The following is a 16,296-nucleotide window of genomic DNA, read 5'->3' on the forward strand; positions in this document are numbered from 1 at the left end:
AAAGCTGAAAAAATAATAATCAAGTCTAGCAGGGGGCCAGGATTGGTATCAACACAGGGATACCCTGTCGAATGACCACTAATTCCCGTAAGAAGCTTTGCCGAGGCTTCCCCCTGCTCGTACACGTGTCTTGCCCTTGCATTCCAGTGGGAATACTTTGGTTCTAGGAATGTAGGCTGGCTGACATTGAGATTAATTTCTAATTAATTACATACAGCGTGGAATTCGGCACACACGCACACCCAGACCGAGATCAAAATTCAGCAGGACAGATTCCCAGACCAAGCGTTGGATCTCGAGGGTGCTTTTGTTTCTTGACCCCACACGGCCCGGGACGCCGTCGAACTTTGACCTCCACACGATCCCTGTCATGGCGCCTCGACCGATGCGACGCACTTATTTTAAACATACGAATCGCCGTGCCCCTCGTGGAGTTCCTCTGCCTGATCCCTGTTCAGATTAATAACGCACATATTAAGTCTGGACCAACCACCCGCCTCCCGGCTCATTCGGATATCTCCGCTCTTATATTGAACATGCAAGACTGGCTGACTGGCTGGGGCTTATTTTGATTGGAATTACTAAGGTAAAATGAATGACTGCTACAAGCAAAGGCCCAAATCATGCCACGTCCTTGGTTCTACCGTACTTTTATTGAGTTGTGACTGTGACTGACCCACGCTCCACATAGCCCTTTTTCAGTATCTTAGCCCGCAGGATCACCTTGATCTCGACGCACATTCCCCTGTGTGAGTAGTTTCAGAAAAAGCTTAACGATCATTACCTGAACTGGGTCGTGAAAAAGAAAAAGAAAAAGAAAAAAGAAAAAAGAAAGCCAAAGAGTTTGGAACTATTTCTCACCTAGAGTCACAAATGGGCAGCATGGAATCAAACAAGGATTTCACCGTCACCATTGTCGGCGGTGGGATTGGCGGCCTGGTACTTGCCGCCGGTCTCCTACGACGCAAAGTGCCCGTCCGGATCTACGAGGCGGCGCACGCCTTCGCTGAGATCGGGCTTGGCTTGTCGATTGGCCCTGCCGCTCACCGTGCTATGCCCCTCATTGACCCTCAAATTCGAGAAATTTATGACTCGCTCGTCACAACTCACGCAGATAGCCCTGGATACGAGTCCTTCCGCCAAACATGGTTTGAGATCGTATGGGCCAGCGGCGCCCGGGAGGGCGAAACGCTGATGAACCTGAAGGCACTCCCGTCGGGGCAGACCACGTTGCGCCGAGCGGACTTTCTCGATGCATTAGTGAATCTGATTCCTCCTAAGATTGTGCAATTCGGAAAGCGACTTGAGAGTCTCGAAGAAACAGCTGAGGGTGTGTCCTTACGATTCGACGATGGCACAACGGCCATCGCTGATGTCGTTGTTGGGTGTGATGGTATTAAATCCAAGGTGAAGGAGTCGATGCTGCCGGAAGAATCAAAGGAGAAACAGCCCCAGTACAGTGGAATGTATGGGTATCGCGCTGTTCTGGATATGGACGAGATGGTGGAGGCCGTCGGGGAGCAACGTGCGCGGGTGTCCACCATGTATGTCGGAAACGGGGCATACGGTATCTCCTATCCGATCATGCGGGCCAAGAAAGTGAATTTTGGCCTTTATATCTTGAGTGAGAAATGGGATTGTGACACCTGGGTTCGGCCAGCGAAGAGAGAAGAGATGCGACAGGATGCTAGTAATATGGGCAGATATGTGAATGCTCTCATTGAGGTATGAATTCAGGTCCTAATCCATTCTGACTGAGATACCAGCTGACTTGGTTCACCTAGCGCATGCCCGACCCCTCTCAATGGGCGATTTTCGAGCATCCTCATATCTCCACATACTCCCGGTCTAAGGTTGCCATCCTCGGAGACGCTGCACATGCCTCTACACCTCATCAGGGCGCTGGTGCCGGCCAGGCTATTGAAGATGCGCATGTTATTGCTGAGCTCCTCGGGGATCCGCGTGTCACTAAGCCGGAGGATGCGGTAGCTGCGTTCAAGGCATATGATGAGGTCCGACGACCGCGAAGCCAGAGGGTCGTTACTAGTAGCAAGGAAAATGCGTACCTCCTCTGTTTGTGCCTGGATGGAGTAGGTGATGATGAAGAGAAACTCAAGGAGACGTGGAACCAGCGTCTCCGCTGGCTTTGGGATCTGGATATACAGGAGCAGGCAGAGGAAGCCAGGAAGAAAATGATCGAGCACATGCAAGGATGAAGGTGTATATTACGAGTATATCACGCACCAGCCATCTAGGTAAGTAAATAAGGAATACCAGCATTGTTTAAGAAAAGCTCCTGTAAATAAGACCATAGCCGATAGTCGTCGAATGTCAGCCTCTTGTTTCCTAAAGAATGACCGAAGGTAAATTATATTTATAGACTATATCTAAAAGCAGTTATATAGACATACCAATGCTCTCTGAAGCTCTGTTTCCCGGAGCATCACTAGCTCAGTAGCTGGTATGCTAGTAACAGTGGGCTGTTCGGTGGAAACCCTAGAATCTAAGAACGATCGACATTATCCATAACGCCACTGCCACCTCCAGACTAGGTGTGGAACCATGCACATGCCCACGCTGATAAGCGCATATGTTGCATTTAAGCATCGTTTCTAAGAGACACGATGTGGGTACGGTGATTGACATAGTGCATGACAGCTCAACCCGTTTCTTCGGGATGAAAAAGTACGGATTGACCCGTCTAATAATAGGACCCATACGTCTCCCCACTGCAACTAATGTAGCTCACAGGGGTAGGAGAGGTCAGTGCATGCTTATACTTATACTTACTCCATCGGATCTCTAGTATAGCGGGGCCATCGAGTCTATCCATGTTTAGTTGATCCATAAAACCCTTGTTCATCCAGACTTGATAATTCCCAAGGTTTCCTCTATCTCATGTCTAATAGCTATCATCGCTTACATGCCCTTAAGGCTAAAGGATACAGCTACTTCAATTCCAAGGACTTCTCCGGGGGTGACTGTAGCGATCACAGCCATGTGAGTGCGCTTGACGTGACCAACCCATTCGAATATACTTTTAGCCTTGACGATCAGTTTATCAGGTCTTCCTATTGTGTTAAATAGAGTAAAAATAAAGAAGAAGAGAAAAACAAAAGGAGGGGAACGTCAGTGCTGCACCCAGGGACAGCGATTCTATCTCCACTGGACTCACGCTATTGAACAGAGACAGTCTGTGCGTTCGTCGCCAATATACGTGTTTTCTTTACTTATGATTTTCCCAAATAGCATTACACAACTTTGTACAGGAAGTGTTATAACTTCCCATGTTCGGGTACAACCGTACATCCCACATCTCCACTAAGGCATCCATGTAGAACTGATAACTACTATGTGCTTGCTCCAGCTGGTAGTGACTGGAGCAGGACCTGTTTCCTTCTCGCTGAATACCCTTATTGGTCTTAGACGGACAAGGTCTGTTGAGCACAACTCTTCCTGCCGTTATGATGCGCCTAGATGCGAAAAAAAAAGAAAAGAAAAGAAAAGAGAAGAGAAGAAAAGAGAAGAGAAGAAAAAGCAAAAAGAAAAAAGAAAAGAGAAGAAAAACGGATTGTGTGCTAGCATAACCCTAAATGGTGGAATAGTGCGTATGTACGCTCATCGCAAAGGGTTACCCGCCCACTCATCAACAGCTCCTCCAGTGATGCAAAGCCTAGGCCTCTCAAACTCCTTGACACGTGCCAGAGACGACTCGCCATTTTGAATAAGCTGTTTAAATGGCGGGTTTCTACCGGCAGAAACTTCCGAGCGCTCGACCAAGACTGATTTCATCCGCATTTTTTATACCCCCTCCAAGACACCGTACTGTAATTGAGCTACTCATTATTGGTCCTCGGGGCCAGGAAAGGTTGTTTAGATTGACATTACAGATGGTTAATGGAAAAGTGAGCATTGCGAGTAGGTTATTTGCTGAACCGTGGCTAGTATATTCTATTTACTACTGACTCGGTTATCAGATCCGTCTGTTCTGGGGTGGCTAATGTGGTGAACCAATGATACAGCCTCGTAGGCGTGAAAGGGAGGCTAGGTAGAGTCTAGATTCAGTGGAAAGTGCATAGATTTATACCGCATTCGTTCTTGAATGGAGTAACCAACTCCATGATATTATATAATTGACTTATCGCAGGGCCTACATATCTTTTGAGATTATCCTTAGCCTTTAATAGGGTTAGCCACCCGCGGAAGTTTGGTCCCCTGGAAATTAACTTAATTCCATAGCTCTGCCTTACTTGTTTCCATATATCATTCAGAATCTGCTAACTAGACTGTGTCAAATGTCCTGTGATAGCTGAGATAGTATTGAAAACTATATCTCCGGTAAATGCTTTATTACGTGTTGCAAATTTATATACCGGTCGCGTTACCTGAGATCCCAACCACTGTAAAACTCATAGGGCCACTGGGGTCGTATATATTTATGCGGGGAGCTTCAGTGCCACGTCGCAACCAGGCAAGAGGCAAGTTTATAATCTTACCAGTCCCAGTTGAATCTGCGATGTCGCTCCTAAACCGAGTATAAACAACCCCCCCCCACTATTCCAATCGAATTAGACGTGCCCTGTTAGATAGACGGCGCCTGAGCCGGAAAGGATTTCATTCATACACCAGACAAGGCTTTAAAATACAACAAAAACCAGCAATACATAAATCCAAGCAGTCAGCAAAGCTCGAAACGATATCAAATAGCATCAAGATAATGAGACGGTGTCACGCGAATGAATACAAGCAATCAAAAAAGCTTAACGTTCCCAAGACTATCCACTAATTCATTCTCATCCTCCGTGATTTCCTTCGGCGCGACCTTCACTGGAGACTCAGGGAATTCACCAGGGACCCTAGGAAAGAGGACACGGTCTTTGGGTATTGGCATACTCTCGACCGCGGACCAGTAGATCTCGGGCGACACGGACGGCGATGCAGGCGGTATGATCAAACGCTGTCCCCAGGTTGACTTTACGTTTCGTGAGCGTTCAATTGGAGTTGGGGTTGGAGGATTGCTGTAGTCATCATCAGGCGCTCCAGACGCGGAGCTTGAAGGAGAAAGTCCAGGCATCGATTCCGCATCGTCGTCTCCAGTTACGGTATCATTATCGACAACAGACTTGCCCGAAGTATTTGGCTCAGGATGTAACATTTCCTTATCCCATGATTGGACATATTTCTGAGCCCATTTGTACCATCTGTCTGGATCTGAAGAGAACCCAGGATATGGAATACTCACTTGGGATCGCTTAGCGATGCTCTGGAAGCCCTTTGAAAACAGGCACCAAACTTCAACTCGTTGGCAGATATCATCGATATCGGCTTTGAACCATTCTGTGTGAGTCGCGTTGCACTTAGGACATTCATGCTTGTATCGATATTGAGTTAACTCCAACTGCACCACCTTTTCGAATAGCTCCGAGTTTGGACAATAGAGGGACCGTCGTTGCGTAAGATTAGGATAGCACTTCTCATGCTCACTGGCCCTTCGCGAGAGATTGCCAGTGCGCCCGAGCTTGCACATGCCTTCCGCCTCCTCACACTGAAAGATATATAAATAATCTCTCTGATCCTTCAAATTGTGGGCAATAAACTTTTGACTTATCCTGCGGTCTATTATCCGATCAAGTTCTTGGATGAGCTCACCCCTGACCAGTTTGTCGACCTCGGCAGTTTGATATAGTGTAAATTCCAGCTTGGAGCTTCCCTTGTCATCCTTCGACTGTGTATTGATATTTCTAGGCGGTGTTTCTAGACTAACAGTCGCGCTGTCTTGCGACTGAAGCTCGGCATTCCACTGGTGCACGGCTGTTTCTATGACTCCTTTGATTTTGCTTTTTTGACGACCGCAGATAGTAAGGTCGGCCAACTCCTTTAACAAATTTTCTCTCGCTTCATCATCAATCTTCGTTGCGTAGCTTTTCTGAAGCTCTGCGTGTAGTTCGTTGATCCGATGGATATTGTGCAGCTTCAAGCTCCGCACCTTCGAGTTCTGCACCCTCGAGTTCTGCGCCATTGTGCTGCAGCGTGGTCCATCTCCTGTGTATGCGGCACACTGGATATGCTCGGGGTGCGAGGGCAATAAAAGATGAAATGGAATGAGGGATATCTCTTTTGCCGGCATATCGACCTACTTTGTGGATGAATATATCCAACTTTGCCCAGTGGACGGATAGGGGCCTGGGGCTCACCTTGCTTATCATATGGTGCCCAGAGCCCCCTCCCCAAAATCAAAAGCAGTCCTGGGGATCCGAGAGCAAGAAATGCGCCTTGCGACCCCTGTGGCACCGGCATCAACGAACCCCTCTCAACGCTTGCCAAAGGATCATTACCCCGGCTTGGGTGAGTTCGCCTGCGAGTCATGTCCATTTTCAGGGAACATGATTGGCCCGGGGAACGAGTGGGCTGTCGGCGGCCCGTCCCAAAGGTGTGGTGAGTACGACGAGCTACTTTGATAACAGGGGGCTGGGACTGGCCGAACTGTCGGATTGTGCTCACGAGGACAGGGTGGATCCCATTTCAAGAGGGGAGGATAATATTTGATGGGCTGATCAATACATTCCGTGGGTCGGTTCCTGCAGCCCTGCTCTCAAATGACAAATACTTTTGATTGCAGGCCGAGCACTTTCGCCTTCAACCTGATGTTATATCAGCTTCGAAAAGAATAGCGAGAACAAGAGATGGACCGAGAATATCCCAGAAGCTGTACCTACAATTGCAATAGCCAACCCTGGAACGAGATGTGAAGATAATCTGTCGGAGGCAATGCCTATCCAGATTGGGGTTTTCGGGCGCTAGTGTGATGTGTCGTTCCAAAACCGTTGTATTGACGCAATAGTCCCTGCCATCTGGACAGGACTTTTGACGACAACACGCTTGTGACGGAAATTATCGGCCCCAGAATATCAATGGTGCAAGGCCTACCTGAAGGCAACGGCAGGGTTCGGGTGTTTTCTAATTCGCACTGCCAAGCGCGCCGGTGCCTGGAGTGATGGCGCAAGTGGAAAATCACAATCAAACGCTACAAGATAGCGGGCACTAAAATTCATGACTAGGTAAGATAGCCAGGTTAGGGTAAATGACAATAGTCCAATATTTCGTTAGGCTGACTTCAGGTCCGTACCTTACGGAGATGGGCACGATAAAGTATTTGCCCAGATTTGCTTGATTGAGAGTAGGCTTCTTTTTAGTATCCCAGCATATGACTCTATTAAATCACCCCTTCAAGAGACATGGGCCTGAACTTGATGCGTCAAAGTACTGTCAACATCGATTTATATACTATATATACCTTTTAACATCAAAAAGCTAATACATACGACCACAGGGTGTGGAGAACAGGGCTTCCCGTCCGCTCAGCCGTACTTAAGCCACACGCCGGGAGGTTAGTAGTTGGGTGGGTGACCACCAGCGAATCCCTCCTGTTGTATGTTTCTATTTTCTTTTATTTTGTTATTTTGGGTGTATATATTCGTTGGTTGACCTATCTCACAAACGCTTCAGTGTCAGGACTATACCAAGCCTTCCACGAGCAAGGGCTTATCTTTCTCTATGGGCACTACAGGCTAGATTCAGTCCATACTATCCAGCTGACTATGAACAAAACAAACTGTGCTCATTTTTATAATCATATAGTTCAAGCAACCCCCCATATTTGGAAATAAAGTAAACAAGCCCCATATTGAGAGCAATTCCCGTTTCCCCTGCAATCGCGCGAACGACCACACTTGATATCACCATTCGGCCGAGCGAGTTATCCACTCCAAGTACGAGGCTCCAGGTACGAAGATTAACGGATCAACAGTTTCGAATATGGAATAACAGTAACTTCTTCAACCAGGCCGTTTTCCGAAATACCTGGCACGGGCAGTCCCTCGACAAGTAGGCCTGGGAGATGGCCTTGGTCGCGTATCTCTGGCAGGATACTCCGAATATAGTTCCACATTGTGGTTGGAACGACTGCTCGGACTTCGTTTGTGCCGCCTTTCAGATACCGGGAGATATCCGCCTTGGCGTCGGTGTAGTCTAATGGCGGGACCCTGTGTCCGTTGATGGAGAGCTGGATTGAATGTAGGATTGAGGGGAAGACGATGTAAGCGCCCTCTGCAGCTCCGTCAATCCCTGCGTGCGTGGTAGGTGGCCACTGGAACGTTGTGGTATAGTAACCCAGCCCAGACGCGTTTCTGAGGATAGGAATCTCGCTCCATGACACCAGTGCCGGCAATTCATGGGTGGTATTATGTTTCCGAGCAATGGTATTGGCATCACTGAGATTCGTTGGGGTTTCCCAATGCTCGGCAACGAGGTGCCAGTTGGTCAGATTAAACGCACTCGCTGTTCGCTGGTGTTGAGGCAGCTCAACGTATCTGTCGCTGGACAAATGGATTCTTTCGGGCGTGGGTTCAGACCCCTGGTTGGTGACATGGGCGACCCAGCCGTTGCTCTGGTCAAAGGTTGCACCGATCACCGAAGGAGGAGTCTCGATAGCATGGACCGTTGGTTCTCCAGATTTATTCAGCCCACGTGGTGAAAATGCGATGATCATTGTCTGGTTGCCTTGGAGCGATACCGGCAGGGTCAAGGCATGATCCGTCACATTGTACGTGAAAACGGGGGACATAGCACCCGTCCAAGCGTTGAGGTAGAAGGGGACCTTATCCTTCGCAGAGCCAGTGATCGTGATATATCCGGAGGAAGTATTTGAATCGCAGAAAATCAAGGCGTAGTCGATACCGCTCGAGGAGTCTTCTCTCCAGGTTGTTAACCATCTCCCGTCGGTTTGAACTTGGATATGAGGCGATAGCCCAAGGGCGGATAATTTATCAGCGACACCACCAGTACGAACGAGATGCACATTGGGGGAGGTTGATAAATGTGCTAGGCCTGCTTCAATGGTGGCGCTTACACTTTCATTGGCGGAAGGAAAGATGCCTGGCAACCCTCCGCTCATGATGATCGGTAGTCCAAGAATCGCGTATTCCTGGATCTTGTGTAGCCCTGAGAGCGTCATAGTACTGTTACTTGTTATGACCAGAGCCTTGAACCGCGGTCCATCGGGACCTAGAGTACCGTTTCTCACGGTAGCCGCTGGGAGGGCGAAGTTATCTGGGGAAAGATATGCCCACGACCAACCTAGATGAAATGATTTAGGTCCCGGGGTACCAACAGTTTAAAGGACAGGGGGAAGACAAACCTTCATTAACCAAGTCGTCCGCTTGATACATAGAGGGAAATGCGGCAGCGTCGGTGGCTGAGACTTTATTATAAATGGCCACGTCCACTCTTGGGATACCCTGTCGTTGGGTATATTGAACTCTGGCGAAAAAGTTCAGAACATCCGACAACCCGTGATCCCATGAGGGCTGTTTGTTGGAATAAAGTTCGGAGGTTGAGTATGAGAAGGCAGTGTAGCCTGGCCAAGTTGTCTCGTAGTAATCTCCAGTATAGCTCTGCCCGTGCAGAACCAACTGGTTCACACCACCTACAATAGCACGGCCAACGGAGAACAGAAGATTTCGAAAGGGATAACCGTAAGCAGCCATTGTTGCACCCATCTCGTTTGAGATAATTCTTTTACCAGCAAGCAATGCTGGTCCCGAAAACTGGCGGTAGGCATCGACGCTATCGCCAAACTGAAGGCTTTCACATTCAGGAGCATCTACGACAGGTATATTTACCTCCATATCCATAGGGAGATTGTAGGATACTTGTGCTGAAAACTCAAGATGGAGCTCATGGCGTGCCCAGTCAGTAATCGTCTGGAGGTACTCCCGATAGCAATCTTCGAGGACGCTGCGGTAGTCGTTGATATAGCCAGCCCCAGAGTCTGGTGTATTTAGAATGCTTTGCACTGCACCGGGTCGGTACTTTTGAATATTCACATTGTTGTTGGGCCAGAGCGTTCCGAAATTCAGAACTGGTAGGTATCGTTTTAGACTATAACCTAATTTCCGTTGGAACTTTTCAGGCAGTGCTGGCGTCCATGATGTGTTTGAGGTTAATTCCATGCTATCTTCCCAAGCTATACGTGATACGATGCCACAGTCAATCTGGTGTCTTCTTTTGCCAGTGGATTGGGAGACATACCGTAATTCCCTACTTCCATCAATAACTCCTTTACACCATCGATAAGAATATGACTCTCCCAGAAATCAATGACCGTCTGAGCACCGCGTGAGCTGTAGTGATCCACAGCGAAAGACCCGTTGTCCCAGATTGTCGTTGTAGCATTATTCGTAAAGTGCAGATTCTTGTGCAAGGTCCGCTTTTGGTAGTAGGCGAAAATTCGGTGGCCAACACCGTCCCTATCCGTGGGAAGGCTTATTGAAAGCTGACCATCCTCAGAAACTTGGTCTGTAATGTCGGTCAGACTCTCATGTTCAAGCACTAAACTGAGATAGCCACTCTGGGCTGTGAGAAAGGGCGAGTCAATCTCTGGTAGTGAGATGTTGGTCTGTGAAAGAACTTCCGCCAATACCACTGCGATCAGTTCTCCGGTTCCCCAGCCGGGAAGCGGCCCTTGGAAGGTTTCATTGCTGCCGACTGGAACGGAGAACGGAACCTGAGTGCCAAATAATCAGTCTCTTTGATTCTCTAGTCAAACATAGTGCTTGCGTCTTTACCAGATCCCATTGCAGGCCAGGATCATCACTGGAAGCCGGAACACCCTGACCCTGATTCGGGCCCAGTGCGAAATCCATCAACAAGCCCGCCTCTTTATGTGCTTGGAGAGCAGCGCGAAACACATCGCGAAAGGCTGGTGTACCGAACCCATTGGTGACCCAGTCGGCTTGAGGTGGCGGATCGCCAGCTTCACCACCGTAGTTGTAGAATGGGACGAATTCGATACCACCTGCGCCTCGCTCCCCACTGTCTTTGATGTTTGTCGAAACTATCCCCTTGTCAACTCCCGCATCCGGGAGCCAATATCGAAAACGAGGTCGGCACCGGACAGAAGGATTCTGGAACGTCCCCAGAGATGATGAGGGTCCTGAGGAGTCGTGGTAAACTGCTGCTAGCACGCCGACAGCGTGAAGCAGCAACAGGGGTTCGAGCCGTACCATGGTCAATTTACTGTTGATTGAAGAGGAAGACTCCAGAAATAAAGTTCTATTTCGTCAATGGGATTTCTCTCTATTATACATAATGTATTCTATTTGACTTTCCCCTAGCCCTTCTCGACATCTCGGGGAATGATTGTCCGGGGCTCGGTATAACATTAGCAGGGCTTTAGATATTAGGGTAAGTTGGGGTAAAGGGACCGCCGGGACCCCCCCGAGGGCGAGAGCTTTTGCAGCTAGAACCTTATAAGGTTTCCACAGAAGAACTCCGGAGTCCGTGCCCTGGTATCGAACCGAGCCGAACAATGCCGGCTTGGGCTCCAAACTTCAGCACAATGTCTGCCTGAGGACGATGACTATTTTCGGACTAACACGTCGGTGACGGACGTTATAATAACAAGGCAAGAGGATGCTCTAATGGTGGCGGGCTCCAAAGCGCTCTATAGGGACCGCAACTGCAGACGATATCTACGCCGATAAGCCCTTTCCGATCTTTTACAACATTCACAAACGTGCCTTTGCGAGGGAGCAACCGTTACCAAGGTGAAGCTACTTGTGAGGGTTCGGGCACCTATAAATTTGAGAATAGCCATTTAGGTCTGCGGAACGAGCTCATTCCAATCCCAACTCAGCAAGTCGAACGATCCCCACGAGAATGGTGGAGGTTCGAGCGGATTTGACAGCGCTGGATCCGTAATGGTCATCGTGGTAAGATGATTCTCCCTAAGGTCCGCGTTGAACTCGACTGAAGACTGAATGGCTATATCGCCTAGTAGCTCAGAGACATAGCGCTCTAAAGCATCGAGTGACTTATGCAACGGGGTTTGAGTTGTACTGGATGAATATCTTTGTCGCGAGATAGCCATGGCCGCCTTCATGAGCTGGATTGGCACCTAGTCAACACGTCTTCCACAGTGGACCCAGACTTTCTCGAATAAACGTACCTCGGAGTGTGCCCGGCTCAAGATAGAGGCTGGCTGGCGACGGATATGGACGGCCAAGACGTAGGCCGCTGCTAGCGGTGAGGTGCCTAGGACCAAAAAGCTGGGTTCACCGGCCTCAGCCACCATGACTTGGAGGTCCGTCATGTCCTTCGCGGCCTCAAGACATATTTGGGGCCCATTGCGAAGCCGTAAGTGCCAAGGTTCCCCAGATCCATACCGATCAACCTCCCTTTTCACCTCACTCCAATCCAGCAAAAGAGTGTTTCGATACAAGACAATGATCCTAGTGGGCATTAGCGAGGGAACACGCCAAGCAAAAGTGAAAGCATGATCGGTGACACCAGCTTTGGTAAACGCACGCTTGGTGATAGTAAAATGAGAGGAAAGCCCACTGAGGTGTGAGCTGCACATCGGCGGAGCTAGACGTCCCGATCCTAGTAAAAGCACAGCTGTCAGATGAATGCGCCAGCAAATGAAGGGCTCATCGCAGACAGATTGGAGCTGGAATGAGCTCCCATTTATAAAATGCTTACTGATATTCAGAGGGCAGGCTTCTTTGCCATTCCCACAGCAATGTGTCGATTGCGCCCGCAGTACGAATCTTGCTCGCCCGGGCATCCGCGTCGCTCGTTGTATCTAGACTCTCTGTCCGCCATGTATGCCATGAACGATGTTGCATCTCACGCAATACATTTGCCAGGCTGGTGAGGAATTTCTCATAATCTTGAAGTACCAGCATCTTTCCATTATTCATCGGGTCTGTTGGGTGTTGTCGCCCTACGGATGATAACCTCTGATCGTCCAGGGTGGACTGTCGACCGGAGTCAAAGGCGAGAAACTTCTCGAATACGTACAGGGCCCACCATGTGCGCATGGGATTCTTGTCGCTGTCTGATACCGTGTCATGTATGGTTCGTAAGTGAGCACTAAGATGGGCCAGCCTCAATGTCTGCGACATGGAGATAGCGAGCGTGAGCACATCCCATGCCTGCGATAGTTGATCCCGGAGACGGAGGGTTATTGAGAAAAGAAGGAGCGCCTGAACTGCCTCTATTGATGGCTGCAGGATGACGTGGCCCACGAGTGTGTGACAGTAACCCAGATATGTGTTGAGATGTTGCTGGGACCCTGTTGGGCCTGCCATTGTGCCCAAAGTCGTGATTAGATAAAGGAGCATCAACCGAGAAGTCTTGCCAACCCTACGAGTTCTGGCATAACGCCGTGACATGTCGGAGGATCCACGGACGAGCAACATTACCATTTCCCGATCGAGAAATGGATAGATTGGATGATAAACCTTGAAAAAGAGTTTCGTCAACTTATGGAGCTCGTCTAAAGGCGGCAATCCCGGCTCCATAGAAGCAACCGTGTACTCATCCGAAAGCTCTGGGCTGGATAGACAGGGCTCTAGCTGGACACGGACGTAGTTCGAGGGTGGAACTCGAAGCCGAGAAAGAGCTAGGTCGAGCCATTGTGTCGAGATCTGTACGATGCTGGACCCTGCGCGTGTCGGGAGTACCGGGAGATGTCTCGTGTCCCAGCTGCGCCACTCGTTCGAGTCTCTCGGTCCAGGTGATGGGGATTTTGAGCGTGCTGAAGCGATGGTGAACTCCGGTGAGCGACTGACCCCCGTCGTCGTTTCCGGAGACACCAAGGCGACCACTCTGGTTGTTGCCTCCGGTTCCAGGGTTCGTTCCGTCACGGGCAGATCTTTGCGGCGATGCTGGACCGGTGCATTCGGCCGCCTTTTATCAACGGTAATACACTGGACACCTGCCAGCTGACAGTTCCGGCAGCTGGGGAATTGCTCGTCACACCGTGTCTTCTTGGTCCTGCAGTAATTGCAAGCGTACGATAAGCGCTTCCGCTTGGGAAGCGGTGCCAAAGAGGAGTTGCCGAGCATGGAAGGGACTGAAGTGTTACTACCGTGCATTTAGCCGGACCGAGGATAGCTCTTCTACACGGTTAAAGGAAGGCAAAGTCAAGCCAAAGAGCGGTGCAATACGGAGAAGAACCACGCTCGGCGTGGCCCGAGAGTGGAGGCAGCAAGCGCGGGGAACATTGCCATTCGGACTACTGTGGTTGGCCGATGCACGGTAAACTAAATTAAGGTTCTGAGGGGAAGCCTTTGAGGAATTTGGATAGGGATTGAACGTTCAGTTTAGGATACGATATCCTAGATACTACTTTTATACATACGTTCGGAATGTGGACCACGTGCCTGCCGGGGTGAAGTAGTTGCTCACTTTGACGACGCACTGCCGGCTCGGACGCCTACATTGTAGCGTTGCTTGGCCCACGTGTTGATATAGGATGATTCCAGGAATAGCGTTTATGCTTACTATTTCAAGATCATCCTGTGCTCTTAGAATTATTATGGGGAAACCGGGCTAAGCTGGGTCTCTGGTGATACCTACGGGCAGTGCTTGTGCATCACCCGACCTCAACATGGCTTCCACAATCCTCAAATCCTCGAGGGCCTCAGTGGTCGACAATCTGGAATCCAGACTACCTGTAGAAATGCTCGCAGAGAACGCAGCGACCTCTTCCTTCACACCCCACATTAATGGTGCCGGTTGCGATACTTCCTCCCATCTGCTTCCCTGGTCTTGCTTGATCAAGATCTCCATCTGGAACGGGCGGTATATGACATAGCCTTTGTCGGTCACAATCTCAAACTCCATGACACGCTTGGCTTTGATTCCAACAGATGAGGTGTAGGTGCCACTCCGTCCCTGGTTAGTTCTCAAAATAGCATGAACAGTGTCAAACGGAGGAAGGCCCTCTTGCAAAGAGGTCGTATATGCGGATACGACTTCCAACCTTTGACCCAGAGCAGCTAGTAACGTTCGTAATACTGCGATAAAATGAACCCCACCATCCAGTAAATAACCTCCCTGGAAAGTAGGCTTCCGGCGCCTTTGATATAAAATATTAGCGAAAAAAGCCTGGATAATAGAGCTGTTATAACCCACCAGTCTGAATGATAGAAGGGGTTCTTGGAATCCGTGAAAGAAAATGCAGTCACCGAAAAGGTGACTAGGCTTCCGCCCATCTCCGTGAGGATCCTCGCAGCCTTATGAACTGAGTCCCAGAATCGGAAATTCTCGCCCACACCCCATAGGATGCCGCTCTTCGTCTGTTGTTGGTGGTAATCCATCAACCTCAGGGCCGTCTCGACGTCAGGGGCGATTGGTTTCTCGCTCAGAACATGTTTTCCTGCGGCCAATGCTCTCTTGATCAGATCCGGTGCCGCGGTAATCGCCACGGCGATGATGACGGCAACAATATCATGACGCTGTAACAGATCATCGAGCGACTTGGATTGAACAGACGGCGAATCAAAGTACGCGTCGGCATCCTCGTCAGCTGCAGCAACGAAGCTCTCGGCTGACGTCTGCGATCGCGAATAGACAGCCTTCAAACTTAACGATGCACATGACTTGATGGCCGGAAGGTGCTCTGTGATTCTCGGTCGTTAGAATCGCCGTGAGCCTTCATGGAATATTGCGGCCACATCATACACACACCCCTCTTTGCAAAGACCCCAGCCCCAAGCAAAGCTACACCAATCGACATCGTAGATGGGCTATTATGAAAAGTAGATCTCGGACTTCTAGCCAAAACAGATGGATCTGTGCAAGATTGGAGAAGCTCTGTGCTCTCCAGCGGATTAAAATCTCGTTCCAAGAGATGCCTATAGGTTTGCTACAAAGACACAAGTTGGCATAGTCGAGTCCTCCCGGTAGCTGCCCCTAGCATGGCTCTTAGCCATACCGAAGGGTAAGGAATTTCCATCGGAAATCTTTCAGGGCGGTTCGGTTGCCCTCAAGTTCGCCCACATGTTCCGAAAACTCAATGGGTGTTCTAGCCTGAGCGGGCTCTCCATTTATTCAATTCACACCAATTAGGCATGGAATTTTACCCCGCAGACAGGCAGAAAACGTCGGGAATACGGGGCAAGTTCCATTCTCGTGGGGATGAAAGGCGACCTGTCTCATCGTATGTCTCGTGGACTATGAAGCAGGTTTCGTTAATGGTGGATTCACCATTCTAGCCAAGCCGGTTCGGATACTAGCGCCTAACTAATCTGCTCCGTACCGGCCGGAACAACAGACTTGCGAATCAGACGAAACGGAATTATGGGCTAGAGCTCTAGCCGGCTTAACTATGTGGAGGTCAAGACCCGGTTCGCTCTCGGTTCGGCAAACGCTCCCCGGAACAACACTTGAGAACGCTGGACAGGTGCATACTGTATTTTGCTCCGGACAAATTGTTATCATACGTTC

The 16,296-nt window shown here is 49.5% G+C and overlaps 5 protein-coding genes across 5 annotated transcripts; 1 reads left to right on the forward strand and 4 right to left on the reverse strand.

Moving 5' to 3' along the window:
* Window positions 1-882: 882 nt before the first annotated feature.
* On the forward strand, window positions 883-2,216 carry BDV38DRAFT_283391 (putative salicylate hydroxylase; the record flags this gene model as incomplete). Its single annotated transcript, XM_032060031.1, has 2 exons — window positions 883-1,725; window positions 1,785-2,216. The coding sequence occupies 2 exons, from the start codon at window positions 883-885 to the stop codon at window positions 2,214-2,216; spliced, it is 1,275 nt and encodes a 424-aa protein (XP_031913063.1).
* A 2,298-nt stretch (window positions 2,217-4,514) lies between these two features.
* On the reverse strand, window positions 4,515-6,130 carry BDV38DRAFT_293564 (GIY-YIG nuclease family protein; the record flags this gene model as incomplete). Its single annotated transcript, XM_032062286.1, has 1 exon — window positions 4,515-6,130. The coding sequence occupies one exon, from the start codon at window positions 6,125-6,127 to the stop codon at window positions 4,751-4,753; it is 1,377 nt and encodes a 458-aa protein (XP_031913064.1). The 3' UTR covers window positions 4,515-4,750.
* Window positions 6,131-7,792: 1,662 nt separating this feature from the next.
* Window positions 7,793-11,066, reverse strand: BDV38DRAFT_293566 (uncharacterized protein; the record flags this gene model as incomplete). Its single annotated transcript, XM_032062287.1, has 4 exons — window positions 7,793-9,135; window positions 9,197-9,829; window positions 10,090-10,564; window positions 10,626-11,066. The coding sequence occupies 4 exons, from the start codon at window positions 11,064-11,066 to the stop codon at window positions 7,793-7,795; spliced, it is 2,892 nt and encodes a 963-aa protein (XP_031913065.1).
* Window positions 11,067-11,656: 590 nt separating this feature from the next.
* On the reverse strand, window positions 11,657-13,910 carry BDV38DRAFT_283394 (transcription factor domain-containing protein; the record flags this gene model as incomplete). Its single annotated transcript, XM_032060032.1, has 4 exons — window positions 11,657-11,944; window positions 12,008-12,290; window positions 12,367-12,441; window positions 12,541-13,910. 4 exons carry the CDS (start codon window positions 13,908-13,910, stop codon window positions 11,657-11,659), a joined length of 2,016 nt encoding a protein of 671 aa, XP_031913066.1.
* A 408-nt stretch (window positions 13,911-14,318) lies between these two features.
* BDV38DRAFT_293573 (Gfo/Idh/MocA family protein) lies at window positions 14,319-15,725 on the reverse strand. The gene is made up of 3 exons (XM_032062288.1): window positions 15,538-15,725; window positions 14,983-15,469; window positions 14,319-14,926 (listed from the first exon to the last, which is right to left on the reverse strand). Exons 1-3 carry the CDS (start codon window positions 15,584-15,586, stop codon window positions 14,398-14,400), a joined length of 1,065 nt encoding a protein of 354 aa, XP_031913067.1. The 5' UTR covers window positions 15,587-15,725; the 3' UTR covers window positions 14,319-14,397.
* Window positions 15,726-16,296: the final 571 nt, after the last annotated feature.

The sequence above is a fragment of the Aspergillus pseudotamarii genome (genome assembly GCF_009193445.1).
Source record: "Aspergillus pseudotamarii strain CBS 117625 unplaced genomic scaffold BDV38scaffold_30, whole genome shotgun sequence".
NCBI classification, from domain to species: domain Eukaryota; kingdom Fungi; phylum Ascomycota; class Eurotiomycetes; order Eurotiales; family Aspergillaceae; genus Aspergillus; species Aspergillus pseudotamarii.

Bases quoted from the DNA above. Each gene is read 5' to 3' on its own strand.
- BDV38DRAFT_293573 (XM_032062288.1), bottom strand. From the start codon at position 15,586: ATGTCGATTGGTGTAGCTTTGCTTGGGGCTGGGGTCTTTGCAAAGAGG. The intron at 15,470-15,537 runs GTGTGTGTATGA...CGAGAATCACAG, and splicing joins TGGGGTCTTTGCAAAGAGGG to AGCACCTTCCGGCCATCAAG. The intron at 14,927-14,982 runs GTGGGTTATAAC...TTTATATCAAAG, and splicing joins CCCTTCTATCATTCAGACTG to GCGCCGGAAGCCTACTTTCC.